We start from the raw sequence: 27585 nt of genomic DNA, 5'->3' as shown, positions 1-27585 counted from the left end.
CCCATTCCTCTTGGTCCTCCAGGTTATCGGATCATGACTTAGAGAGGGTGGTCAGTAGGCTCCTAAAGCCACAGGCACTGGCCAAAATGTTGACTAGCCCTTCTCAACAGACTGTGGCTATCCCTGTTGCTTCAACTGTTCCTCCTCCGACTCTACCAACGTGTTCGGAGCCGGAGCGCGTTGGGGCTCGAATCGTCGGGATGTCGGAGCCGATACCACACCTTTCGGCTCCCTTGTTGGCTCCAATCTCTTCATTAGTTCCTTCCTTGGAGGGATCCGGGCGCCGAGACTCCCTCGTTGGCTCCGAGGGGGCGAGTGGCATCGGATCCTTTTCCGACCCCGTTCTCCCTCTCGGGGCCTCGGCGCAGGTGAGCTCGGCCCCGACATCAGTCTTGGAGCCGTTCCTCTCGGTGCCAGAAGGGGTTCACGTCTCTTCGGAGCGGGGACCATCTTCTCTGCCTGATAGGGGCGCCTTTGAGGTCATGAGTGTGCTGACTCCGGTGTCGGCTCCACGATTGACCCCTTCGGCTCCTCCCCCATGGTGCCTGCGTCGGTCTCTGTCCACCCTCCTGACCTCAAGCATGGAGAACAGGCGCTCCAGGTAGCCCCATTGGGGGTATCTTCCTCTTCCGAGGCCTCCCCTGATCATTCAGAGGAGCCCCCTCGGACGAGAAAATGTCACCTTGGACGCCGACTTGGAGGATTCGGAAGGGTCCCCAAGGTCCCCCTCTGAGGATATATCCTTTTCAGACATCCTTGAGATCCTAAGGCAGAGGGAGAACTGGACTGCCCTTAAACCTTCCGAGGACGAGTCGGTGTACCTGGACGCGTTTGGCTCTCGCCCTTCCGCCTCCTGGGTGTCTCTGCCTTTCGACCCACTCATGGAAGTGGTGGCTAGGAAGGCGTGGACGGCCCCGGACACAGTGGAACCAACTCCCCTCAGGCCCACAAAATTCATCACAGCCCCGTCCGATAAACAGTTTCTTACGAAGGGTGTCTCTGTTGATGCCATGGTGGTTGCAGCAGCCACTAAGAAGGAGCTGGCCGACCCTTCTGTGCCTGTCCATCCATCTAATAAAGAATCTAGGACAATGGACAGGTACGGGAAGCAGATGTCTTCTTCAGCGACCTTTTCCATGCGGTCGCTGAACTATCTGTGCCATTTCACTTGCCTTCAAAGGGATCTCCTTAAGGAGCTGGGTGATACCCTTCAGGATCCATCTTCTGTGGGGTCTCAGGAAAAGAAAACTCCCAGCTGGCAACCCTTAACTTTATAATTAACTCCTCCATGCGGCTCATTTCTTATGCAGCCGATGGGGCGAGTAGGGCCGCAGGCACAGGCGTGGCTTTGAGAAGACATGCCTGGATGCGGTTATGTAACTTTGCTGACCCCTTTAAGGCGTCCTTCACCAATACCCCCTTCGATGGTTCGGCTTTGTTTGGACCACAGGTGAAGGATACACTTACCAGGTGTGAGCAGGAAGGCAAGACTCTCTCTGCCGTGGGAGTCCGTTTTTCTACTCCCTCTAGACCATACCCTAAAGGTCAGAAGAGTGGAAAAATGTGGTTTCGCAAACCCCAGGGAGTCGTGCCTGACACACGTGGCGAGTTTCCCTCCAGAGGCAGAGGAGGGAACAACAATAGACGTCGCCCGAGGGGCAGAGGGGGTCCGCAAAATCAGGGTAGCAGGGAATCCTTCTCTGACAAACCCTTTCAGCACCCCTGAGGGACTGCCCGACTGTCCACCTTCGGAGGCAGTCGGGGGAAAATTGTCACTGTACCCAGAAGCCTGTCGACTCCTCACACAAGACAAATGGGTACAGTCAATCATATCCAAGGGTTACAAAATCCCCTTTGTCCACACCCCCCGTACAAACAAACAAGTCCCTTCCAGATGTTCCACCCGGTCTAAGGGAACAAGCAGTTCTAGAAATTTCAAAACTGCTAGAAAAAAGAGCCATCCAACTAGTCCCAGCAGACCAGCAAAGATCCGGGATCTACTCCAAGTTCTTTTTGGTACCAAAAAAGACAAGGGAATGGAGACCCATTTTGGATTTCAGCAGGTTAAACAAATCTGTTCAAAGAACAAAGTTCTGGATGGTCACGCTTCAGTCCATTCTACCCTTTTTGGGTCAGGACAATTGGATGTGCTCTATAGACCTTCGGGATGCGTACTACCATATCAAAATGAACAGACGCTCCAGAAGGTTTCTCTGCTTCCGGCTGGGAGCCAGTCACTATGAATTCAGAGCCCTGCCCTTTGGTCTCACCCCAGCCCCCAGGGTGCTCACCAAATGCATGGCAGTGGTTACGGCTCACCTGAGACGGCGAGGATTCCAGGTCTTTCCATATTTAGACAACTGGCTCCTAACTGCTTCCACCAGGCATCAGCTAATCTGAGCCAGGGATTATACCATACAAACTTGCTCCTAGCTAGGTATCTCTATAAACTACGAAAAGTCTGCATTGTCGCCTTGTCAATCTATAACCTTTATAGGCGCCATTCTAAATACAAAAGAACTGTTGGCAAAGCTTCCATTAGAAAGAGTATTAGATATACGCCGGCATGTTCAAACATTACTACAGTGCAAAAGAATTCAGGCCAGATTTGTACTGAAAACCTTGGGTCTCATGGCAGCAGCAATCACATTACTTCCCCTGGCTTAATTTCACATGCAGATTCTTCAGTGGATGCTTTTTACCCAATGGTCCTTCCAACAGCTTCCGATGTCTCACAACATCATAATCACCCAATCATGCAAAGACCATCTCTCTTGGTGGATGGTCTCCCCTCAACTTTTTCAGGGCAGACCATTTGTCCTTCCTCCTCCTGTTGCCACGGTGACGACGGATGCCTCCCTGATCGGGGGGGGGGGGGCATTTTCTGGGCAGGACTGTCCAGGGCACTTGGCAACCCCTAGAGTACCACCTGCACATAAATGTCTTGGAGATGAGAGCGGTACTTTTAGCGTTACGAGCTCTTCAGGACTCTCTACCTACCGGGACTATTGCAGTTCAGACAGCTTTCTTGGTGTTCCTACCTTTTCCCCACCCCATAATACTCTGCAAAGAGAATTCTGCACGCTTTGGATGTGCACAGACAGCTTAGGTTCTGTCTTGATTAAACAAAGAATATTGGGAATTCTGACCAGTTGTTTGCCTCATTTCACCCTAGAACTTTAGGACTTCTTGTCTCTAAACACACTGTTTCCAGATGGATCTGTAAAACCTTTCCTTCTGCTCTGAGCACCATGGAAAGAGCTTCTCTCCTCCTGTTAAGACACACTAACAGAGCTGTTGCTACCTCTGGCGACTTCTTCAAATGACTGGACACTAACTCCATTCTGGAGGCAGCAACCTGGTCTTCAGTCCACACCTTCACCAAACATTACAGACTGGACAACATTTCCAAATCTAGGGCAGGGTCTGCCAGGGCTATTCTCCATGGCTTCATGGAGACCCTCCATTGCCCCTACCCTCCTCCCTTTCCTCATAAGCTTTGGTATGCCTCCTTATGTAAAGAATACTGCAGCAGAGGAGTAGAAGGACATAGATTAGTTGTTTAAAATCTTACCATAACTATAGATGTCCTTCTCTTCTCTGTTGTACTATCCCATTCCTCCCTTCTCTCTTGCAGTATCCCATTCCTCCCTCTTTCCCCCTGACTTTGTTCTTCCTTGGATGTACTTAATGTACGTACTTCCCTTAGATGGGCGTTCTTCCTGGGGTACTCAGTTCTGAGGATGCTGCATGCATACGACACTTTTATGGCCAATGTCCGACAGCAGACTACTTGTGATGTACCATGCACTTCTAAGTAGTAAAAGATTTTTGTTTACTGGAAGACATTGGGTTGTTGCGGCAGGCAACTCCCTCATGTGAAGAATACTGCAACAGAGAAGAGAAGGACATTTATCGTTATGGTAATATTCTACATAACTAATCTTTCCAACAGAATGGTGCTGTGTAATAGGGACCTCAGCTGGAGGTTGATGGATTTTTAATGTTGGAACCCTTACTCAGAACAACTTCAGTAAGCTGTCCCTTATTTACAAACCTAACCAGGTCCACTATCACAAAGGAATAAAGCCCTGACTTGCGACCTAGGTAACCAGGGATCCATTAACAGCTTGGGTACTTGAATAAGCTGTCAGGGGAAACCGGTGGTGCCCATCTTTGGAGGAAGCAGGGTAGAATTCACCCTGGAATGCACCACTCCCCTTGGAGGTAGGCTCTTCAAGCCACTGATAGGCTCACAATGCCTATGAAGGGATCACCTTTCTCATTGATGTGGTTTGCTCGGTTTACTATCATAATCAGAAATTGCAGAATACCTTTTGATTAAAAGATCGACTACATATGTCTGTTTTAGGAAGTTCGTATGACAAATTTCAAATGTAATAAACGTAATGATTAACATTCAAGCTCCCTAACGTCCTGTTTCGAATGCCCGTGTTTCCTTTGTTTTTGCAGGGCGGCAAGCCCCCTGCACCCCCAACACCCCTGCATATTATATATACCAACTCCAAGATCGCACTACAGTGAAGAAAAGGATAAATTTCCCGATCTGCCCTGTACCGTGATATCCATTCAGAAAGTCAGCTTCACATTAGTGAATGTATACTTACATTCAATAATATAAATTTGACCACTTTCAGTTAAATATTATGAGATGTTGAAAACAAGCATTCAGTGTAACACTATACGAAGATGTGCAATTCCTGATTTTGATAGTAAACCGCTTTTCTCATCATACCAACCAGGGGATGGGGTTAGGGCCATCATAAATATCACCATAGTGGGATATTGGCAAGGATACAAACTGCCATGGTTCCTGCCTGAGTGATGCCCCCAAGCCCCATATGACTGTAAACCCTCGGTTTATGGGCGACTCCAGCAAATGGGCTCAAGTCTGTTTGGAGGGAAAACTTGTTAGCAGGCACGGAGGCAAAAACACTAGAAAAAGAACGCATGCAAGCTTGTTATAGCCCCTGATGTACAAGCTCCTCCCTTTGCAAGAGGAAAGCTTGCTTGCTAGGGAAAATCTAAATAGGGAATTTATTTCCTCGCATGGCAAATAATGTGTTCTTCATGCTGCATTGATATCACACTACCAAAAATCTTTGGAGTATTGCCATACCTTTTATTTCACAAGTTATAGATCTGTACAACTGTGAGTATAACTTAAAAGTCACAAATGTTTTGGCCTGTCCTATTTCCTTTCTTTGAGGATGAATGGTGATGTGAATGGTGATGTATCTGTGAATACAAGATGATCTTGTCCAAATTGATACTTTTAAGTGTGCTTATCAGGGCAGTGCTGTACATATCTAAAGATTTTGATAGTAGTAGTATCTGACAGTTGCTGAATATTTGTGCATTCCACTATGGCTCTGTCTTGTGGCTCCAGTCATAATGGGCAGTAAACCCCATCAACACTGTTTTTGCATTCTAATTTGGAAAACATTTGTGACAAAGGATATTTAGGGATGTTATGTGATCCTATCTCGCCTACATTCTGACTGATGGACTCGGAGCCGATCCCTCGGTTCCGACTCGGCACGCTTATGCTATAGAGCGAGGCCTCTAATTGGCTGAGCTATCTTTATCCCAGGATGCACCACCACTAATCCCCCAGATCTCGTTTGCCGCTTACAGAGCTTGGACGTGGTCTCAACATTGGCTGGGCTAAGTACTATATTTATAGTCTCTTTTCCTGTCAGTAGTTCACTCTTTTCAACCCAAAAGCTGTTTTAACAGCTATTTTTTGTGTACGAGTGTGTTTCCTGTTATTTCATTGAGTTTAGCTTAAAATTTCCTGTCAGAGAAGGTTCCGTTTAAGTTAGAGGGGCCTTCCCCTGTTCTAACTACTTTAGTGGTTGTGTGTGGGTCAAGTACCCGTTTGAGTTAGAGGGTCTTGACCCTCCTTGTTTTTGTCCCTTTCTCTTTCTCTGTGTAAAAAAAAAAAAAAAAAAAAAAAAAAAAAAAGAGGTTTTTTTCAGTTTAAAATATTTTTTCAGTTTAAAATATTCTGAGTTTCTGGGCATACTTTGTACTTGTGTCTTAGAGTTTACTGTTGTGGTCTGTGTTTTTTTTGTAGAACTATGTCTAAGGAACATAAACCCTCCGGGTTTAAAAAGTGCACGAGGTGTGGGTTCAAAATGTCCATAACGGACGACCACTCCTCGTGCGTCTATTGTCTTGGCGCCAAACATCTCCAGGAATCGTGCAGTGTATGCCATGCGTTTTCCTCCCGAGTCCTCCAGGAGAGGAAAAACAAATTAATCCTCAAAGGATTAATCAAGCCTTCTTTCGAGGAGGCTTTATCTTCCTCTCCGTCTCCTTCCAAGAAGAGGAAAGCGCCGGCTCCGACCAGTCAGTCGGAACCGACGGCTAAAAAAGCAAAGCAGACTTCTCCATCGGCTCCACGGACTTCGGAGCCGAGGTCGGAACGGTCTGCCTCGATGCCTCCAGCCTCGACTCCTCTGGTTTCGGAGCCAAGGTCTGGGGCATCGAGAGGCGGGTCACCCTCATCGGCTCCACTGATATTGGAGCCGATAAGGGTCATCGGCTCAGACACTTCCCCCTCTGAGCCGAAGTCCTTATCGGCGCCGAGGGAAATTTCCTTGAAGGTTTCCTCGGAGCCGATAATTGTTGAGTCCTTTCGGAGCTGGTCCCCGAGCCCTTCCGAGCCGATGGAGAAATCGGTTCGGGCCCGATCGGTATCCTCGAGATCTTCCAGGATGTCTGATTCGGACATCGACAGGGTGCTCCTTCGACTCTTCCAGTCTCCGGTGTTCCAAAAGATGGTTTCGGCTCCAGCCCATTCGGCTTCGGAGCCGATGGTCCACTCCCTTACTGTACTTCCTCCTCCAACAGCTTTGGCACCGTTGGAGCAGGTGTTGGTGGAACCAGTGGATGTGTTAGGGTCAGGCCCGCCCCTTGCTCCAACTCCGGCCCCTGGGTCGGAGTTCAGTGCACGGACTTCTTTCTTTGGCCCTGGGGGGGGGGGGGGGCTTCAGTATTGATACCTTCGGTCCCAAGTCTCCCCCTTGGTGCGTCGGCGGCGGGAGTACCGTCCACTGTCATGGCCACGGAGGGGGGACCTTCCCAGGATTCTGGTGGTCCCGCCTTCAGGGCTATGAGGAGTGCTTTGGCCAAATCTTCTTTGGCTACCTCCACAGTTTCCCCAGCTCCTTCCCTACATTTGGAGACTGGGTCGTTTGCAGTTCCCCTGTCCGCAGACAGCGGAGCCCCTGGGCCTCAGGTTACCCCCGCTGGGGTTTCTCCCCCTCCTGGAGGTCCTTCTGAAGCCTCTTCGGAAGAACCTCCCAGGAAGAAAACGTGCAAGAGGAAGCACGTTGACTCCCCTGACGAGTCTTTGACATCTGACACCGATCTCGATGATGCAGAGGGGTCCCCCAAGTTGTCCTCGGATGATGTCTCCTTTGCAGACATCCTGGAAGCCCTAAAACAACGAGGCGGCTGGCAGTCCAAACCTCCCTCTGCTGATGAGTCGGTGTTCCTGAAGGCCTTCGGGGCTCAGCCCTCCGCCTCCTGGGTGTCTCCGCCCTTCGACGAGCTCTTGGATTTGATCTGTCGAAGGGCGTGGGAACACCCGGACTCTGTGGAACCAGTGCCCGCTCGTCCAAACAAATTTCTTTCGGCGCCCCCAGATAGAGAGTTCCTTACGAAAGGTGTGGCTGTGGATGCTATGGTGGTGGCATCTGCTACACAGCAGGATGTAGCAGAGGCTTCTACGTCCATCCATCCTCCTAATAAGGAGTCTAGGAGCATGGATCGGTACGGCAAGCGCACCCTAAGTTCAGCGGCCTTTACCCTGAGGTCTTTGAACTACCTGACGCACTTTACGAGATTCCAGAGGGATCTGATTAAGGAGCTATCCGATACCCTCTTAGGTAACCTGCCTGAGGAGCTGGCCCAGACGGTTGGATCTCAGCTGGCTACAATGTCATCCATTTCGAACTCGTCCATGAGGCTCATTTCGTATGCGGCCGAAGGGGCGAGTAGAGCGGCGGGTACAGGCATTGCTCTACGGAGACAAGCCTGGCTCCGCCTGTGTCATTTCGCGGAGGCCTTCAAGTCTTCATTCGCCGACGCCCCCTTTGATGGGTCCTCCCTGTTTGGGCCCAAGGTGAAAGACACACTTACCCGCTGTGAACAGGAGGGTAAGACTCTGACTGCCGTAGGGGCACGATTTTCCACTCCCTTTCGGCCTTATCCCAAGGCTAAAAGAGGAGGGAAGATGTGGTTCCGGAGATCGCAGAAGTCTTACCCCTCTCAGCAGGAAGGTTCCCCCTCCAGAGGCAGAGGAGGGGGAAATTCATCAGGAAGATGCCGTCCCAGAGGCGGCAGAGGCCCCCGCAACACTGGAGACCGCAAGTCCTTTCATGGCTCTTCAGCTTTTCATAGTCCCTGAGGGATTGCCCGACTGTGCTGCTCTGGAGCCAGTCCGGGGTCGTTTTTCGAAGCACCTAAAGGCCTGGGAAGGGATCACTCAGGACCGATGGGTGCTTCGAATTATCGCCGGAGGTTACTCCATCCCATTCTGCTGTCCCCTCCCTCAGTCCAAAAGAATCCCGGACCCACCACCCAATCAACGGGATACCGCAGCCATAGAAATTTCAAAACTGCTGCAAAAAGGAGCCATCCAACCGGTCCCCGCAGACCAGATCAGATTAGGGACTTACACAAGATTCTTTTTGGTGCCAAAAAAGACCAGGGACTTGAGGCCCATTTTGGACCTAAGCAACCTAAACCGTTCAGTCAAGAAGTCCAAGTTCCGAATGGTCACTTTACAAACCATTCTTCCATTGTTGGAGAAAGGTGTTTGGATGTGCTCCATAGACCTCAAGGACACGTATTACCATATCAAAATACATCAAACGTCCAGGAGACACTTGCGCTTCAGCCTAGGAGGCAGTCATTTTCAGTTCCGTGCGCTGCCCTTTGGTCTCACCACAGCCCCCAGGGTGTTCACTAAATGCTTGACAGTAGTGACTGCTCACTTGAGGAGTCTAGGATTCCAGGTGTTTCCGTACCTAGATGACTGGCTTCTAACTGCCACCTCCAAGCATCTACTTCTACGGAGCCTGCAAGCCACAACATCACTGGGCAATTCCCTCGGAATCACCTTCAATTGGCCAAAGTCTGTGTTACGGCCATCTCAAAGGATAAGATTCATAGGGGCAGAGATAGATTCAAACCAGATGCGGGTCTATCTACCTGCAGACAGAATTCAGATCATACAAAATCAGGTTCGAGCCTTACTCCCCAGGTCCAAAGCCCCAGCCAGAATGGTCATGCAGCTATTGGGATCGATGTCTGCCACAGTTCTGCTAGTTCCCTTGGCAAGGTTACACATGAGAATCCTCCAGTGGCTTCTTTCAACTAAGTGGTCCTTTCAGGAACTCCCTCTCAATCATCTAATATGGATCACAGAATCTTGCAGACGGGACCTTCGCTGGTGGCTAGTGTCCTCCAATTTGGATCAGGGACGACCCTTTGTTCTTCCTCCTCCAGCGGCCACTTTGACCACGGACGCCTCCCGGACGGGGTGGGGGGGGGCATTCCCTGGGCAGGTCAGTCCAAGGCAAATGGCATCCAGAAGAGACCTCTCTCCACATCAACATCCTAGAAATGAGGGCAGTACTCCTGTCCCTTCAAGCCCTTCACTATTACCTGCCTCAGGGCGTAATTGCTGTTCACTCAGACAACATGTCAGTTGTCTGGTACCTGAACAAACAGGGAGGGACCAGATCCTATCCTCTTTGCAGGGAAGCGATGAGGGTCTGGGAATGGGCAGTCTCGACCAAACGCTTCCTAGTGGCTACTCACATACCTGGCAAATCCAATGTCATAGCCGACAAGTTGAGCAGAGCCATCCTCTCTCCTCACGAATGGTCTCTGAACATGACTATTACAAGACAGATTTTCAGCGAATGGGGAGTTCCGTGCTGCGACCTCTTCGTGACTCCTCTGAATGCGAAGTGCAAAGATTTTTTCTCCCTAACCCCGGCTCCGGGGAAGAGCCCTATGGACGCGTTAGTCCATCCTTGGCCCACCGGCCTGCTTTATGCCTTCCCTCCAGTTCCTCTCCTACCCAGGGTAATTCAGAAGGCGTCTTTCTTAGGGAGCAAGATGATCTTAATTGCTCCTTACTGGCCTCGTCAAGTCTGGTTTCCCTATCTTCGGAAACATGCTCTGGAAGGTCCATGGTTTCTGGACCAGGTCCCAGACCTACTGGTTCATCAGTCGGGACTACTACACCAGTCCCTACACACATTAAAATTGACGGCCTGGCTCCTCCTCTTCCGACCATAGTCAGGAGACATGCACTAGACCCAGATGTAGTGCACATATTGTCTTCAGCCCACAAGTCTACTACGAAGAAACTGTATTCTAGCAAATGGAAAAGGTTTGCTATCTGGGCTCAACTCTGGGGCCTGGACCCCATTTCTACTCCCGTGGCAGAAGTACTCAAGTTCCTGACCTCTCTTTTCAACCAAGGCTCTTCTGTCTCTACCATCAAAGTACAATTGGCAGCGATTTCTAACTTTCATGAATCCATAGACCCACCCTTAATGAGCAACAGGTTGTGTAAGAACTTTTTGAAAGGTGCTGCTCTATTAAGACCTCCGGTTTCTCATCCTGCACCTCCATGGTATCTCGACATAGTATTATGTGCCTTGACTTCTTCCCCCTTTGAACCGGCAGCTACCTGTGATTTAAAGTTTCTATCATGGAAGACAGCTTTTCTAGTGGCAATTACTTCAGCCAGAAGGGTTTCAGAACTTCAAGCTTTCAGTGAAACCCCCGTACTTGGTTTTTCATACTGACAGGGTTTCCCTCAGACCAAATCCTTCTTTTGTTCCTAAAGTCTGCTCTACTTTATGCTTGCAACAGTCATTAGAGCTCCCAGTTTTTTTCCCAAAATACTCCAATAAAGCGGAATTTATTTTCCACACACTAGATGTCCACAGGCAGTTACGTTTTTATTTAGATAGGACCAAACAATCAAGGAAGACAGATCAGTTGTTTGTGTCCTTTGCAGAAAACAAATTGGGCAACGCGGTCACAAAGGTCACTATTGCCAAATGGATCAGGGACTGTATTACTCAAGCTTATATTTATTCTAACAAAGAGCTTTCCACCTCTGTCAAGGCTCATTCTACAAGGGCTATGGCTACTTCGGTAGCATTTCATTCTAAGCTTGCTATTAGTGACATTTGTGCTGCGGCTACATGGTCTTCCCCGCATACCTTCATTTCTCACTACAAATTAGATGCGGCATCTAGAGGACGAGCTTCATTTGGTTCCACAGTGCTCAGGAGTGTTTTCCAATGAGCCACCCGGGATTTAGGTGCTAGGGACACTGTCCCATCAGTCAGAATGTAGGCGAGATAGGATCACATAACATCTTTTAGTTATGTACTCACCATAACTTCAGATGTTTGGGATCCATCTCACCTACATTCCTAATAACCCACCCTCCTTCCCCCTTCCTTGGAGATCAGAGGATATCAGAAGGTCCGAATCCTGTTGTTTCATCTGAAACATCTAACAATGTTATATAATCAAGCTGTGCATGTGTGCATGAATGCGGACAAACAAGATCTGGGGGATTAGTGGTGGTGCATCCTGGGATAAAGATAGCTCAGCCAATTAGAGGCCTCGCTCTATAGCATAAGCGTGCCGAGTCGGAGCCGAGGGATCGGCTCCGAGCCCATCAGTCAGAAAGTAGGCGAGATGGATCCCAAACATCTGAAGTTATGGTGAGTACATAACTAAAAGATTATGCATGAAATGTTTTCCTTCTAAAATGTCAGAACCCTTACTGGTGCCTTTTAGTAATAGGGCTTGCATCCAAACCGTTGTTCAGATAAATAACCAGTATGGGAGTTGTTAAAAAATTGCCTCACTCACTCATCCTTTTTAAGATGTTTCTCTCCCATCAATTTCCATCTTGTAGATCATTTTGTTCCTGTGGCTCACATGCCTTCTTTACCCCTGAGTGGGTCCTTTAACTCTCCAAGGATTTGACCTGTGTTGTAGCTGAGTTGCAGCCCCGGGGTGAGAGGACCTGGTTAGGCACTACAGACAATTGAGTAGGGCACTATTGTTCAGACAACAGCCATTCAAAATCCCCAACTTTGGGAACACCTGGTGCAGTGATGTCACTGCTGCTCAAGCGTCTGAGGCTTGTGGTCTCCTGCAGAGGAAGCACGGGCCTGGAGTTTCCGTAAGTTTTCCAGTTAGTATAGGAGAACTGACTGCTGACTGCTTCATCTTGCTGCACCCTCCCCCCCCCCCCCCACACACACACACCCTTGAGGACCCTTCCCCTGGCCTGAGTCTGGTCCCAAACTCAGGTTACCAGTGGTGCAAATGGTTAGTTTGCCTTTGTACTAGTGGGTTGGCACTTGCTCATCTAGTTATGAAGCTAACTTGAGATCTGCTATTGGATTACCTTACTTAATCTATTTCCATTTGTTCTAAAATCAGCATTTAGAACAACTGTGGGCCACTAGCTGTCAGTATGGCTTCAGGTTTGGGAATAACATTAGTTAAGACCTTGTTTGTATATGAGGAGGGTAACCTTCCAGGTATGAGTGATGTCACACCAGTCCAACAACACAGGTATTCCTTCAAACCATAGTAGTCTGCAGACTCATACAGGATAACTCTTTGGGCCTTGCTTAAGCAAAATCATTATTTCATGTCACTATCTGAGTTTAATTGTGGCTTCCTCATATTCCATTCTGTTCTTAAGTAGCTGAGTTATTTATTTTTTAAACATATTTCTTCCCCTCCCCCCACGTGCTGACCATCATTAGTTTTCTAGCCCAGTTGTTCCTCATACACTGAAGGTTTTACTGTTTTGAGCCCTCACCCCCCCGAGCTTGCCCAGTAACACATTCATGATGTTTGCAAATGTGTCACCTGTTTCTACAAGTGTTGTGACCCCCTCAGGACAGCCCTGCCCCTTGAAGGCTGAGCTGCTGTATGGCTCTGGTCTCCATTAGGGAAGCAACCGTGGGACTTTGAGGAAATGTGAAATGAAAAAGCTGTATCTCTCCTCTGCTCCCTTATGACATTTTCTGCAGACATCTAAGCAACTAATCCCAATCAAGTTGCTTTGGTGGTAGTAAGGGCTTTATCTCTCTACTCCAGCAGTACTGGCTATTTAGCTGAGTTAGTTTGCCAAAGAACTAGTGAGGTCTTTGAAAGCCTTTAAGATGCAAGTTGTGAAGAAAAAGCCCTTTTCCCTCTTGACAGTTTATATAAGTGAAAAGAGGACCCCCCCCAAACACACACATATTGAGCAGTTAAGGGGCTTTGCTTCTTTCTAAAATGACTTATGGTTGCAGTCTCTCTCTTTTGCTTTTGTTTTTGATTCAGGCCTTTTCTTGATCAGTTGCATCTCAAGCAGATTAGCCTCCGGTATTGCTGTACCCCATAGATATTCTCCTGTTGCTTTTCTTCATTGAGTTGGCTATATGAAGAGCTAAGTAACAGACCCTAAGGGAATTAGTGATACCCTAATTAATTTAGTTCAGGTCATTGAGGTTTTTACAGTAAGTTATACATTTTCAGGTTTTCATTTTGGGTCTTTGTACTTGAAGTCTTCCAGACTTATTTCCAAAGACAATGAAGTTTTGTGAGTGCACTCGTGTTATGTTTCTGCCACTGTGTGAAGCCCAGGATAGTTGGAGTCATAATACGTCTGTAATGACTACGGTTTTGCTGTCATGTTTTTCCAAGGAAATTGTGGAGACCTCACCACTGAGGTGAATGGGACTGGACCATGCATTCATTTTGCTGCCATTTAGTAGTGAATTAGATATTAGAGTGGTGCTGCATTGATTGACCTTTTAGAATTACAAGAGCAGGTGCTATATTTTTTCAGGATATTTCATATGGCGACAATGGCCATTGTTGGATTACAGGTTTAACTATGGCAAGTCCTTTTACTGCAAGGTTAATTTAGTACAGGCACTTTATCTGAAGTGGTCTTCCAAATTTAAATAATGTTTTCACAATGAAGAGTGTGACTAAAATTGGAATCACAAATGTTTTTGGTGAAATTTGCATCCTGCATAAATTGCTGTATTCTGCTGAAAGCGTGCTTTTCTGTATAAATGGCAGCAGGCTCAGTAGTTCATTTTCACATTTTGAGTATAATGTGCCAATGAGATATGGTAAGTGTCTGGCTTTAGAAATATTATCTTTGATATAAATGCAAAATGTTTTAATCACAGTATCACCAGTATAAGTTAGTTAATACAAATCTAGTTTGAATGCACATGTAGTATGTTCTGCTTATTAATACTTGCATCTTAATATTGTGATTCCAGCTGTTACATGTAGGCAACAGGAAATTAGGAGTACCATTCAGTATTCACCTTTAGTATATTTTCTAGTGTTGTACTGCATGATATATGTGTTACTTTATGAAGAGGTACTAAAACATGTTTTATTTTTTATAAATACGAAACAGATAAAGTGAAGAAAAAAACAAGACGGCGTTCACAGTGGGGTAGGGGCATTATCAAGAAGAAAAAGTACTATTTCAAGAAGGATGGAGATGATGGCAAGAATGATGATGATGACAACAATGAAGATCAGGGAGAGGAAAGTGAAGTAATGGTGAATGGTGACATAGATATTAGCACAGACTGTCATAAGGAAAATGGGGAAGAGACTGAAGACTTTTCCTTAACCAATGATGAGTCATCATGTGATTTTATAGATGGAGACATAAGACAGGTTAATAACCATGACAGAGAGAAGGAAAATGGTCATATTATATCAACAGAAGAAGAAAATTCAAATGAATCACCACTGGTAAACAGCGGACATTCACCTTCACAAACTAGAGTGAGAGTTCTTAAAAAAAGTTCATCAAAAGGACGTTGTTTAAATGGTGATGTTTCCACAGAATGCTTTAATGGTGAGATGAGTATTGGTTGTAGATCTGCCAAAAAGACAGTTGCAGAAGTGGCCTCCAGTCAACGAAGTAAGAACATTGCTGTCAGGTATCATAAATCAGACACCATTCGAGTTGCGCAGGAGTTTCATACTACCAATATCAATTCTGTTGTTGAAAAGAAACTAGCCAATGTTGTGGTCAAGTCTTGTTCTGGGGGCTTGCATTGTGAGGATATTGGGAAATCTTCCGAGACTACAAACATTGAAACACTGGAAGATGATGCTGGAGGTACTGTCTAATTGTTTGCCCTAAGGTCATTAATGTGCTAGTGTAATTTGAGAGATCTGGAATCATTAACTTTTTGCAGATTACTGTGTAGTTTCTACTGATTTGTTTTTCTAGTTGATTGACTACAGTTTTGTAATTTCCCATTAACAAATATTGGCAAAATCTGCTGTCAATATCGCCCTCATCTAAAATAATGCTTCCTTTGTCATTTTAAATGTATCTTGCACACCAGTCTGTTGGGTACAAAATGAATGAGACATTGGAAAATCTGATCAGGGAGGGTAAAAGTGAGTGTCCATCACAGGCTTGCACATCCCAGAGTGGGGGGCATAGAGAGGTAGTCTTGTTTGCTGTGATGTTGAGTCCCACAGTGAAGCAAGAGTACAGAGCATAACATATGGGACAGGGATAATGGACCTCCAGGGGTGGGGAATGGGTGGGTGCACTACATCACTGTAGGGAAGGCATATCAAATACACTTAGTGGATATCAGCTGCCTTGGGTTAGGGACTTAAGCCATAGTAAGAAACTCTAGCGACCTGCCTGTATGACAGTCTACACAGACTGACTCTTGCCCTAAGGGGAAACAAATAGGCTGATCACTCACAGAATGCCTGATGCTTGGCAAGCAGTGGGGATATAAGAAAAAAATTGAATGCAGCATTATTTGAGTATGATGTATCTGTGCAGTTTTCAAGCTCTGAAGACTGGTTAAAATCAGTCAAAGGGGCTAGGGAGAGGAACTCTTTTAGTAAACTGAGGAAAGCAGCATTCCCTTCTGTGAACAACATACATGAAAGGCTAAAAAGATAAACTTCTAGCAACAGCTGTCATTTTCAAGCACAATATATAGATGTTTAAGCTTTAGAACCAGTGAGGGACTAAAAGATGATGTATATTAAAACACAAATGTGAAACTAGATTGGCAGACTATAAAACAATTATATTTACATAAATCTTGGAAGAGCTAGTAGAGTAGCAGGTAGCAGAGATAAGACTATAGATAAGGGTCAAAAACAGCATAAATACAGTAAGTGAGCAAAGGGACAATGTGTAAGAAATTATTGTTGCTTAAAAACAATTTCATCGCATTCATAAGTGATATGAGAGGGAATAAAAAGGATGGAAGCAAGGGAGAGAAGCTAAAAGAAAACACTACAGGGCATCAAGGGAAATTATGGCCACAAAAACATTTGTAGAAATAGGACTGTTAGCAGAATACAAGAGGATGAGTGATTCTTCAGGTGCAGAGAGAGAGAAAAAAGGTGTGCTGATTTGGTTAAGCTTGCTGGTGTAGGTTATTCAGACTGAGAAAGGACCTAGTTCAATGAATGAACTGTCTCAGTAAAAATCCTCAAATTTGTAGAAAGTCCCAGCAAAGCTATTTAATAGTGATATTAATAGATGGCTACCTTGATCTGATATACCAGATGAGTGAAAAATGTTACAATAGTGAAACTCCAAGCATTGAGGCAATGCAACAATACCAAGTCCGGTAAAGCTGGTGATAAGGTGATGGAATATATTCTAGGGTGAGGATGTTCTCATTCCTGTAAGATAGGAAATTTCGGGATGCAAATCAGCTTGATTTTTGCAGCCAGAAGATAATGCCCATCTAACCTAATGCAGTTTTATGACAACTTTTGCAGCAGAACTGCACAAAGGCAAACCTGCCTGATAGAATCCATTTTGACTTGCTACTGTACAGAGAGATATTGAATAAACTTGGACTGTAATCAAGAGAAAACTGTAACAGTTGGTGGGGTGGGTAAGGAGGTTATGGAAGGTAGTATTTAAATGGTGATGACCCAAAAGTGGATAGAGGTGTGCCTAGTGCTTTTCACAGTGCTTGAAACATACAAGATGACATTGAGAACAGAGTCAACATTTTCACAAGTGATGCCCAAATCAACCCAGTGGTGATCAGTGGAGATACGAGTCCTAGTAATTGATCTAAAGAAACTCCAGGGGTGAAGTACAGCTTTAGGGGAATGGAAGGGGCACTGCTACTCAGAAAATTCAAGGAAAAGGCCTAGATGCATTAACTACCAGTGTCAAAAGTTTCTACAGAGGAAGAAGATGTAAGATTAACAGGATGCAGGAATGCATCTTCAGGAGTATAATTCAGAGACCATGTTGGTATACAAGCCAGTGCCAGTCACTGGTCATGCTGCATTTGGCATACAGTTCTGAGAGCCATGAGGATTATGTTTGCTGGAAGGTATTCAGGAGAGGGAGACATAAGATCTGGGAGTTGGATGGAGCTTGACTATGAAGGAAGGCTGAGTGTGAAATGGGACTTGCTGGAATCTGGGAATGTTAAGACATGATTGATGTGGGTGCATAACAATAAATAAGGAAGCTGTTTAGGCAGCATTGAAAAGGGAGGGAGAGAACACTGGTTTTAACCAGCTTGGCCATTACATACCATCCTCTCGCCTCTCTACTGATGTAGATACAGTCTCATGTAGATAATGCTTGAGACTGGAAAGGAACTCTGAGTAAAAACCAAATGGAAACACATGAACAGTAAATAAGTAAACATTCAGGCAGCATTAAAAGGAGAGGAAACAAAACAGAATACTAGTTTCATTCAGTAAGGACTCCTAGTTTTCCATACCTAAACAGGGAGTGCATACATCTGTGCTTTTTAGTAGTAGTATTCAGTATTTTTCTTTAACCTCTGTTTACAGTGCTGTACCTGCTGATTTTTTATTGTGCGTAGGTTGACAACTGAAATCACTTACCTTCTTCCATAGTTCTTACAAGGAGGTGGAAGATGCTTCTTTTGTCGTAACTGACTGCTGCCCAAGAATAATCCTGCTTCATGCTGCTGAGCATAGCAAAGAGCTCTGTGCCCCCATCTCTCCCTTCCCAGCATCATTTACTTTATACATAACCATTTCCCTACCTCCCTATCCAGCCAGACACAATTCCTCCTGTTCAAAGTCCCCTCCCTTTCACTCTTCCACACTTCGCATAACACTTGACCCACACTTTTAACATCAGTACCTGCTCTGTAAATATTGTACTAGAACTAGCATAATCTAATCATCCTTAACATAGCTACTCCCTAGATTAACCTTCTACAAGCAGATCCTCAACTCAGTGACATAATCAATTTCCGAAACCAAATGTGTACTTTAATTACATTACTTCATCTCTTAGCCATATTCTCCACTTTAACCCTTCTATCAACCCTGACAACATATCAGTTGTCATAAAACTGTCAGCTCTTTACTAAGGGTACCATTATTGAGCCCGATAACTGCAACTCCACCAGATCTGCTCCTCTGTGTACAGCTCACACTGTTTACTTAAAAAAAATGCAGCTTCCCTAAAACATCCAGATCAGCTTTAAAACCTCAGCTTGGCCAGCTAGAACTTGGTTATATTCAACTGGACGTATAAGAGAATTTAAGTACCTTTATCTGCACTTTTTTTTTTTTAAAAAATACAGTATTTAACTTGATTTAAACTGTGTATGAAGGAGTGTTGAAGGAATTTTTAACTGAAGTTATTCTGCTCTTCAGTAACTTGAACTGAAGCTAGTGTTGGCTGAATTTTGTTATTTGCTAGTAATTACAGGTGTGGGGGTAGCCACATTCTTTGATTTCCTGTCCTTGCATATTTAAACTGGTGCATGTGAAATAATTCCTGCTTTAAAACCTCAGCTTGGCCAGCTAGAACTTTGTTATATTCAACTGGACGTATAAGAGAATTTAAGTACCTTTATCTGCACTTTTTTTAAAAAAAATACAGTATTTAACTTGATTTAAACTGTGTATGAAGGAGTGTTGAAGGAGATTTTAACTGAAGTTATTCTGCTCTTCAGTAACTTGAACTGAAGCTAGTGTTGGCTGAATTTTGTTATTTGCTAGTAATTACAGGTGTGGGGGTAGCCACATTCTTTGATTTCCTGTCCTTGCATATTTAAACTGGTGCATGTGAAATAATTCCTGCTTTAAAACCTCAGCTTGGCCAGCTAGAACTTGGTTATATTCAACTGGACGTATAAGAGAATTTAAGTACCTTTATCTGCACTTTTTTAAAAAAATACAGTATTTAACTTGATTTAAACTGTGTAGGAAGGAGTGTTGAAGGAATTTTTAACTGAAGTTATTCTGCTCTTCAGTAACTTGAACTGAAGCTAGTGTTGGCTGAATTTTGTTATTTGCTAGTAATTACAGGTGTGGGGTAGCCACATTCTTTGATTTCCTGTCCTTGCATATTTAAACTGGTGCATGTGAAATAATTCCTGCTTTAAAACCTCAGCTTGGCCAGCTAGAACTTGGTTATATTCAACTGGACGTATAAGAGAATTTAAGTACCTTTATCTGCACTTTTTTTAAAAAAAATACAGTATTTAACTTGATTTAAACTGTGTATGAAGGAGTGTTGAAGGAATTTTTAACTGAAGTTATTCTGCTCTTCAGTAACTTGAACTGAAGCTAGTGTTGGCTGAATTTTGTTATTTGCTAGTAATTACAGGTGTAGGGGTAGCCACATTCTTTGATTTCCTGTCCTTGCATATTTAAACTGGTGCATGTGAAATAATTCCTGCTTTAAAATTTCAGCTTGGCCAGCTAGAACTTGGTTATATTCAACTGGACGTATAAGAGAATTTAAGTACCTTTATCTGCACTTTTTTTTTTAAAAATACAGTATTTAACTTGATTTAAACTGTGTATGAAGGAGTGTTGAAGGAATTTTTAACTGAAGTTATTCTGCTCTTCAGTTTTTCCCACCCACGCGCCCTGTTTTTGTTTTGGTGTTAATCTTAGTGGCATTGAAACTGCCCGCCCCTCAGCCTGCCTCTGGGCCCATCTCATTTGCTCACTCAACTGAGTGCAGTGAGATCATATTCTGATTTCAGGCACTCCTACTGTGTACAAAGAGAGCATCTGGGAAAAAAAAAAAAAAAAAAATTAAGCTTATTTCCTGCCTTTCTTGTTAAGTGGTACAGACTATTTGTAGGCTTCTGAGCCCCCAAGCCCTTCTGTGTTTGAGGGAAGCCTTCTAGCTTGTTTTTTTCTTATAACTAGCCAGTTTTCTAGTTTCAGCACTCAAATCTGTTTCTTTGATCTCAGCACTTGTTCAGAAAAAAAAAAAAAAAAAAAATTTCATCTGCTTTTACTGTACTTGTGTTTCTACCTACTTCTTTTTACTTTTGCATCATCTTAAAATACTCAATTGTATTTATTACTGCTTGGTGTAACTCATTCTAAGCCTTTTGGTTTAAACACTTGGGCTTCGGACCAGTTAGTTGTTTTGCACTGAGAGGGTTTGTGGTCTGCACTGTTGTGGCAGAACAGGTAGCTTACATCCTTCTAGGTTGAGAACTGCTGATTGAGGGCTCAATGTCTGTTATTCTAAAAGTGTATTAATTCTGGTTTAAGCACTTGGGCTTTCAAGCCAGTTATTTTACATTAAGAGGGTTCGTGGTCTGCACTCTTGTGGGAGGAGAGGCTGGACTCTGCCCTTCTGAGCTGGGAATTTCTGGTTAAAGGCTTATAGTGCATGCATATCTGAACTGTTTCTTACTGAAGTTGGTGCGCCTTGTTTGCTGTGGCATAGACTGGATTCGGGCCTGCTGGATATAGCTTTGTTTGTGTAACTTGAGCACTAATCCAGACATTCTCTAAAGTATTCAATGGTATTTATTACTGCTTGGTTGTAACTTGATTAAAGTGTAGCTATCATTCAAGTCTTTTGGATTAAGCACTTGGGCTTCAGACCAGTTGTTTTACATTAGGAAGGTTTGTGGCAAGCACTGTGGTGGCAGGACAGGTAGCTTTCATCCTTCTAAGTTGGGAACTGCTGATTGAGAGCCCAGTGTCCAAGTGTATTAGTTCTGGTTTAGGCACTTGGGCTTCAGGCCAGTTATTTTACATTAAGAAGGTTTGTGGACTGCACTCTTGTGGGAGAAGAGGCTGGACTCTGCCCTTCTGAGCTGGGAATTTCTGGTTAAAGGTTTATAGTGCCTGAATATTTGAACTGTATCTTACTGAAATTGGTACACCTTGTTTGCTCTAGCATAGACTAGATCCAGGCCTGCTGAATCTAGCTTTGTTTATATGCTTGTTGTTTGTTTGCTTGTTATTTCCCTGGAAGCTAATTCCACCTAATACGCAACTTCTCAGCTTCTGTGGATCACTAGTGATATCTGCATTGCTTACTGTACTTATTTCCTTGTTTCACTTGAAAGAAAGTTACTGTTTGTCATTTTGCATTTAGTTACTTGTAACACATTGCACTCAAGTTACCTGGCACTTGCTCACTAAAGCAATTATATAAGTCAGCACTAAAAATTAAAAGCACTACACCCTCACTCCCCACTGGCCCTTGTTTTCAATTAAGGATTTCCCAATATTATTCTAGCATGTCCAAAGGTCAGTTGTCAATCTCCTCTCCGGTCCAGCTGGTGAATCTGGGAATCTTGAGGCAATGTTATAACTGCCTCATGTACACAGACAACCCTCTCCTCCTCCCACATAACACAAATACTTGCGAGAGATGCAGCTATTTAGCCAAACTGGAGGCTGAGCTCTCTCAACTCAGGACTGGCAAGACCAGACAGGAGGAGAAGGCAACTACACACACCACAAAACCAGCCTCACATAATGCTACCACTCCACTGAATCAAACACATAAACACACAAAGACATACTCGAGGCTCTGAGTAAAATTTACCTAAACAGCAGAGGCCTCCAAAGCAGACACCCAAACAACTGCTACCTCAAGACACCCCACAAGCAACACATAAACCACAAAAGCAGTATGCAAAGCAGTCACAGCCCTTAAGGCCAAATACAACACCAAACATACTTGTCATAGGTGACTCCATAGTCAGACACACTGACGTCCCACTCACCAGGCTGAACAAGGAGAGGGTCACAGTAAGCTGCCTATCGGGCGCTAGAATCCGCCACATAACACAAGCACTCAGGTCACTCCACGGCAAGTACAAATATGACACAGTCATTGTCCATGCTGGTGTGAACGACCTGAGACGCACCTCCCTGGACTACATGAAAAGAGACATAGAGGAGCTCTCTGATTATGTAGCCCAGGCAGGTATGACCCTAACCCTGAGCAGTATCCTTCCTTCACCAAGAATGATGCCACAATATAGAGACAAGATGATCAGCTTTAACAATTGGCTTAATGTCTGGTGTCATTCAAAGGGGATCCAGTGTCTGTCTGCCTGGGATGACATGCTTGACAAGCCACGCTGCTTCGCAAGGGACGGCTTGCACCTGTCACCCCTGGGATTCGGATATTGGCTAAGGCTCTTGCCACCCCATAGTGCCTTTTTAGGCAAGGCTCAAATTCTAAACCTACCACCCTAGAAAACAAAAATGGGAAGAAACTGAGGGTAATGCTGCTCAATGCCAGAAGTCTAAATCTCAAAATGCACGCACTCGAGGCCCTTCTCAGTATGGAGAACATCGATGTCTGTGCTGTAACTGAAACCTGGTTCAAGGCTCCTGAGAGCACCCGGCACTATTAGGTTTTACCTCATATCATGCGTTCCGCCCCAAAACCCGGACCACACCACAAAAGGAGGGGTGTATCCATATTCATAAAGGATACCCACACCTCCAGGTTGGTGGCAACGCATCAAGCTCGGAAACCATCCAGGTGCAGCTAACCATAGGCAAAACTGCTCTACAAATTGTAGCATGCTACAGGCCACCCTCTCAAACTCAGGAACCCCACACAGCCTTCCTGAAGACACTGGAGGGTATAAATGTATCTCCAAACACCATCATATTGGGTGACTTCAACTACCCGAATATAGACTGGGAACATTACTCAAGCCCTAACTTTCTAGCCCAACGGTTCCTGGAGTTCATAAATTCAAATGCCATGGAACAGCTAGTCACTGTTCCCACGAGAGGAGAAAATATACTAGATCTCATTGTCACAAACATGGGGACAAAATGCTCCACACCAGAAGTATATCCCTCATTGGTGAGATCTGATCATAAACTAATCTCACTGGAGATCCACATCCCGCCCCCACCCCAAACAAAAAAGACCATAGTGAAGAACTTCTCTAAAGCAAACTTCACACTACTCAAGACTGGTGTGGTATCCTTCAAGGCCCCTGAGCCAGAGGAAACCACAACCCAAGCTCTGGAAGCCCTTACAAATGCCTTCTATGAACACCTCCAGGACTGCATGGATCAGGCAATCCCAAATAAAACCAAGACTCTTTCCACAAAGGGCAAACGTCCAGTCTGGTGGACCCCAGCCATTAACAAACTTTACAATAAGAGGAGAAAGCTATTACATGATAGAACAAAATCCATAAAAGGGAAGTCACCCTGATCATTATTAGTAAAAAATACGAGCACTCATAAAATCAACTAAGGCCAATTTTGAGAGAAAAATTGCCATGGATTCAAAGGACAATCATAAGGCCTTTTTCAGCTATGTTAGGAACCTGGGTGGAAACTCCCAGATATGCTCAGAATTAGTCCAAAATGATACAAAAATCACTGAACCCACAGACATTGCCAACATACTGGCAGACAGGTTCAGTGCAAACTTCACCCCCCTCTCCCCCCCTAAAGGAGAGATAACTATCCCAGCTGAGTGTAGCCTCCCGGACATCTCAAATGCGCAGGTGAAAGCTGCTGTCTCTAAAGCTAAAAACACATCATCAATGGGACCATGGGACCGGATGGTGTCCCCGGCTGTGTGCTACACGAGCTAAATGAGGAATTAAACCTGCACATAAGGCAGCTGTTTAATCTCAGCCTTACCACAGGATACGTGCCCAAGGAGTGGCATACGGCAACTGTGGTCCCACTCCACAAAGGCGGCGCCTCTACGGACCCTGGTAATTACCGCCCCATAAGCTTAACAAGTCTAGTCTGCAAAGCTATGGAGAGGATCATAATGGAGCTCATAAACAAAGATATAGGGGACTTGCAGACATTGGACCTGACCCAGTTTGGCTTTGTCAAGGGAAGATCATGCCTTTTGAACTTGGTTGACTTCTTCGAAACAGTCACCAAGGCCATTGATGAGGGAAAGGCAGTCCATACAGCCTACCTTGACCTTGCAAAGGCTTTGACACAATACCCCACTCGGGTATTGTAGAAAAACTTACCAGCTTAAATGTAAACCCATATGTCACAAGATGGGTTGCAAACTGGCTTAAGGACAGAACCCACAGGGTTAGAGTTGCTGGCGCTGTGTCAGACTCCAAGCCGGTCACAAGTGGTGTCCCACAGGGCTCGGTCCTTGCACCCCTATTATTTGGCATCTACTTCTCAGAAGTACAGGCCAACATGGGAGGACTTTGGCTGACAAAGTTTGCAGACGACTGCAAACTGGGCCATAGTGGAAAGTGCATCGGACACGGATATCCTTCAGAAGGGACTCACAGAAACAGATAGCTGGTGCCAGAGCCATGGCCTGAAGTTAAACGCCAACAAATGTATAGTCATACCCTTCGGGATAAACAAGGTAACCCCAAGCTACCATATAGGTGGCAATCCACTAAGCACAGAAGAGGTTATCAGGGACCTGGGGACCCAGGTTGACAGTGGCCTTTCTTTGACACTCACGTTGCTAAAGTGGTTAGAAAGACCTTCTACATTGCCCACCTGATCATGAAGGGATTCACATCCAGATCTAGTGAGGTCATTGTTCCCCTGTACTCTTCACTTATCAGACCAATGATCGAGTACAATGCCCCATTCGGGATGTATCTCACCCGACATCTGCAGCAATTGGAGAGACCCCAAAAGTTCCTCACCAAAAGGATAAAGGGACTCCAAAATCTGTCATATGCTGCCAGATTGAAGAAACTCCAGCTCTATTCAGTCGCATACCGTCTGCTCAGAGGTGACATGTGCCTGACATACAAGGCCATGTCCAACCCGGAATTAATGGACATGCTCCACCTCAAAAATCCAAATCCACCAAAACCACTAGAGCAAGCGACTTAAACCTTAGCACGGATATAAATAGGATGTGCTGGAGGGATAGATTTATCACTCAGAGACTCCCTATGCTGTGGAATAAAATCCCGGTCCATGTGAGGCAGAGCACCTCGCTGACTCTGTTCAAGAGAAATCTAGACCTGTGGATGGGAGATCGTAGGTTTACCCCGGGAATCATCTCTGTGTCACTGCTGGACAGAGGCACAACAAACTAATGGGCACAGTATTTTTTCATATAAGGGGTGGCGTAAGCCACAAAAATTTGGGCTAGGCTTATAAATGCCTTAGGGCAGATAGCCTAGTATAAACCTATGAACCTATTATAAATTTAGAGCTGGACTCAAACCACTAACTGTCCTGTTGAACAAAACACCTGTAGTGCACCAAATGGTGACCCAAACTCAGAATCTTTCACCACGGATAGCACTAAAAAAAAAACAGTACACTCAACCAACAATGTGTCCAGATTAGCACCTAACTAGTGTATCCACTAAAGACAACAATCAAAACCTTTACCAAAGTAGTTTATTCAGACTTTGATATTTAACTAATACACGCAGCATCTGCAAAAAGATTAGTGAGCTTCATGCCTAAATTCAAACCCACCCCCCCTACACACTAATACTCACTGAATCATGGTGAAATCCTCTTATGAGTGATAAAGAAATGCTTCCACCCAGATGTGACATAAGAAGAAATGACCAATCCACTAAGCATTCTGGTGGGGTATTAATCATGTTCCTTAACACCTAAGAAATCAGTGTACCCATACACAAGCCCAGAATTTGACTCTAAAACTTAAATGAAGCTGCCATAAGACAATATGCATGATAGATGCATATATACCTACAAGTAGAAACAATATAACAGCAACTGAAAATATACTCTAATAACTGTCGGTGTTGAGCAGAAAACCCTTCTCTCTGACCTCATTTAGGATACCAACACCTGCTCTTAAATATCGATCTGGTGTCAGTTTTCATTCTGTCCTCAAGTGATGGCAACCAAAAACAGTCAAGCTTCTCCCTTACTTATAATGCACCAACCCCAAGTACCTCAGATCTCGTTTGCCACTCTGCGCAAAAGACGTGTTGACCTTTACTCTCAAACAGATAAGTCTTTAAATTGTGAAATTTTCTATTTTCTTAGTGAACCTGTCAAATTATTGGATTTATTTAATCCCTTACCTACTTGCCTACCTTATTACTGTTTTTTCTAGTTAAAATATTATTTGTTTTTTTTTCCTTCCATACAAATTTGTACCTTTGAGTGCTATTGTTAGTATTCTTCCCCTTTTTCTACACTTTGTGTAGTAGTTTATTACTATTGCTGGTAGTTTCATTTTTTTAATAAAAGGAACAGACAAATATAGAAAGAGAAATATCGGATCTGACGACTTTGAATACGATGCATAAGACAATCGATCCATTTACTCCATCCAGCATTATTTACCTACCAAGGACTAAATACTCCCCTTCAGTAGATCCATTTCCCTCCAATGTTTGCTTTCCCTTTATGGAGAAACGTGGATCCCCTTCTGGATTTTCCACTCATTCTTCCAGGTGCTTAACAGAAGATAATGTGGAGAGAGTGGTGAGAAGAATTCTCTCTGCCCAGAATCTGACAGGTGCCCCTTCAGCTCCAACCCCTTTGGGTCAGGAGGTCTAGCATTCTGTCACACCCCTCTCTTCCAGTCCCTCCTCTGACTCCTTCCACGGTCTCAGAGTTCTTGGATCTGAGTTGTCCGGCTTTTTATGACTCTGATCCAAGGATACCTTTATCCTCAGATCTGAAGTTCGCTCTGAGTACTTCAGTCGGATCCAGAGAGCTGTTGGACTTGGCATCACTTCACTCTCCGGTTCCATTGGCTTCGGAACCGAAGGAGTTTCTTTTCGAACAATTATCTTGGACATGATATTCATCAGCACTGGACCCTTTCCTTGACCAGCCTCCAAGCCCTTTCTTGGAGAAGCCCTGTTACCCATCCGTCACCTCCATCTGTTCCAACAAGAGCCTCACAGAGTCAGATGTTTTGAGGCTAGTGGTTCAGCTCCTGGCAGTGAGGGGTTTACATACTTTGGTTCCTAGTTCTTCTAGCTCAGGAACCGTATCTATCCTTCCAACTGTTGTTCCTCCTCCGACTCCATCTGAGCCTTTGGAGTTTCTAGCACCACCTGTCCCAGTTTTGACCATATCAATGCCGACCTGATCTGCATCTCTGGCACCGATAACAGCCCTGAGCGCTTAGATTCTGTCGGAACTGGAGACCTCCTGGGGCCAAAGCTTCTTTGCTGGTTCCGGGGAGCGTGGTTCCACTCCGATATCAGAACCGTCCATGCTGTTTGGAGCATCGGCTCACATAAGCTCAGCTCTGGCTTCGAC

At 44.9% G+C, this 27585-nt stretch overlaps 1 protein-coding gene across 1 annotated transcript in view; it reads left to right on the top strand.

Annotated features, from left to right (window-relative positions):
* Positions 1-27585, top strand: part of ATAD2B (ATPase family AAA domain containing 2B) — a 4508062-nt gene that overhangs the window by 4045662 nt on the left and 434815 nt on the right. Inside the window, exon 27 of the mRNA XM_044063554.1 lies at positions 14522-15241. Within this exon, the coding sequence (XP_043919489.1) occupies positions 14522-15241 (720 nt within the window). The remainder of the gene's footprint in view (positions 1-14521; positions 15242-27585) is intronic.

This window comes from Protopterus annectens, chromosome 2.part1, assembly GCF_019279795.1.
Source record: "Protopterus annectens isolate FY-2018-M chromosome 2.part1, PAN1.0, whole genome shotgun sequence".
Lineage (NCBI taxonomy): Eukaryota > Metazoa > Chordata > Ceratodontiformes > Protopteridae > Protopterus > Protopterus annectens.
This window is presented reverse-complemented; position numbering and strand designations above follow the sequence as displayed.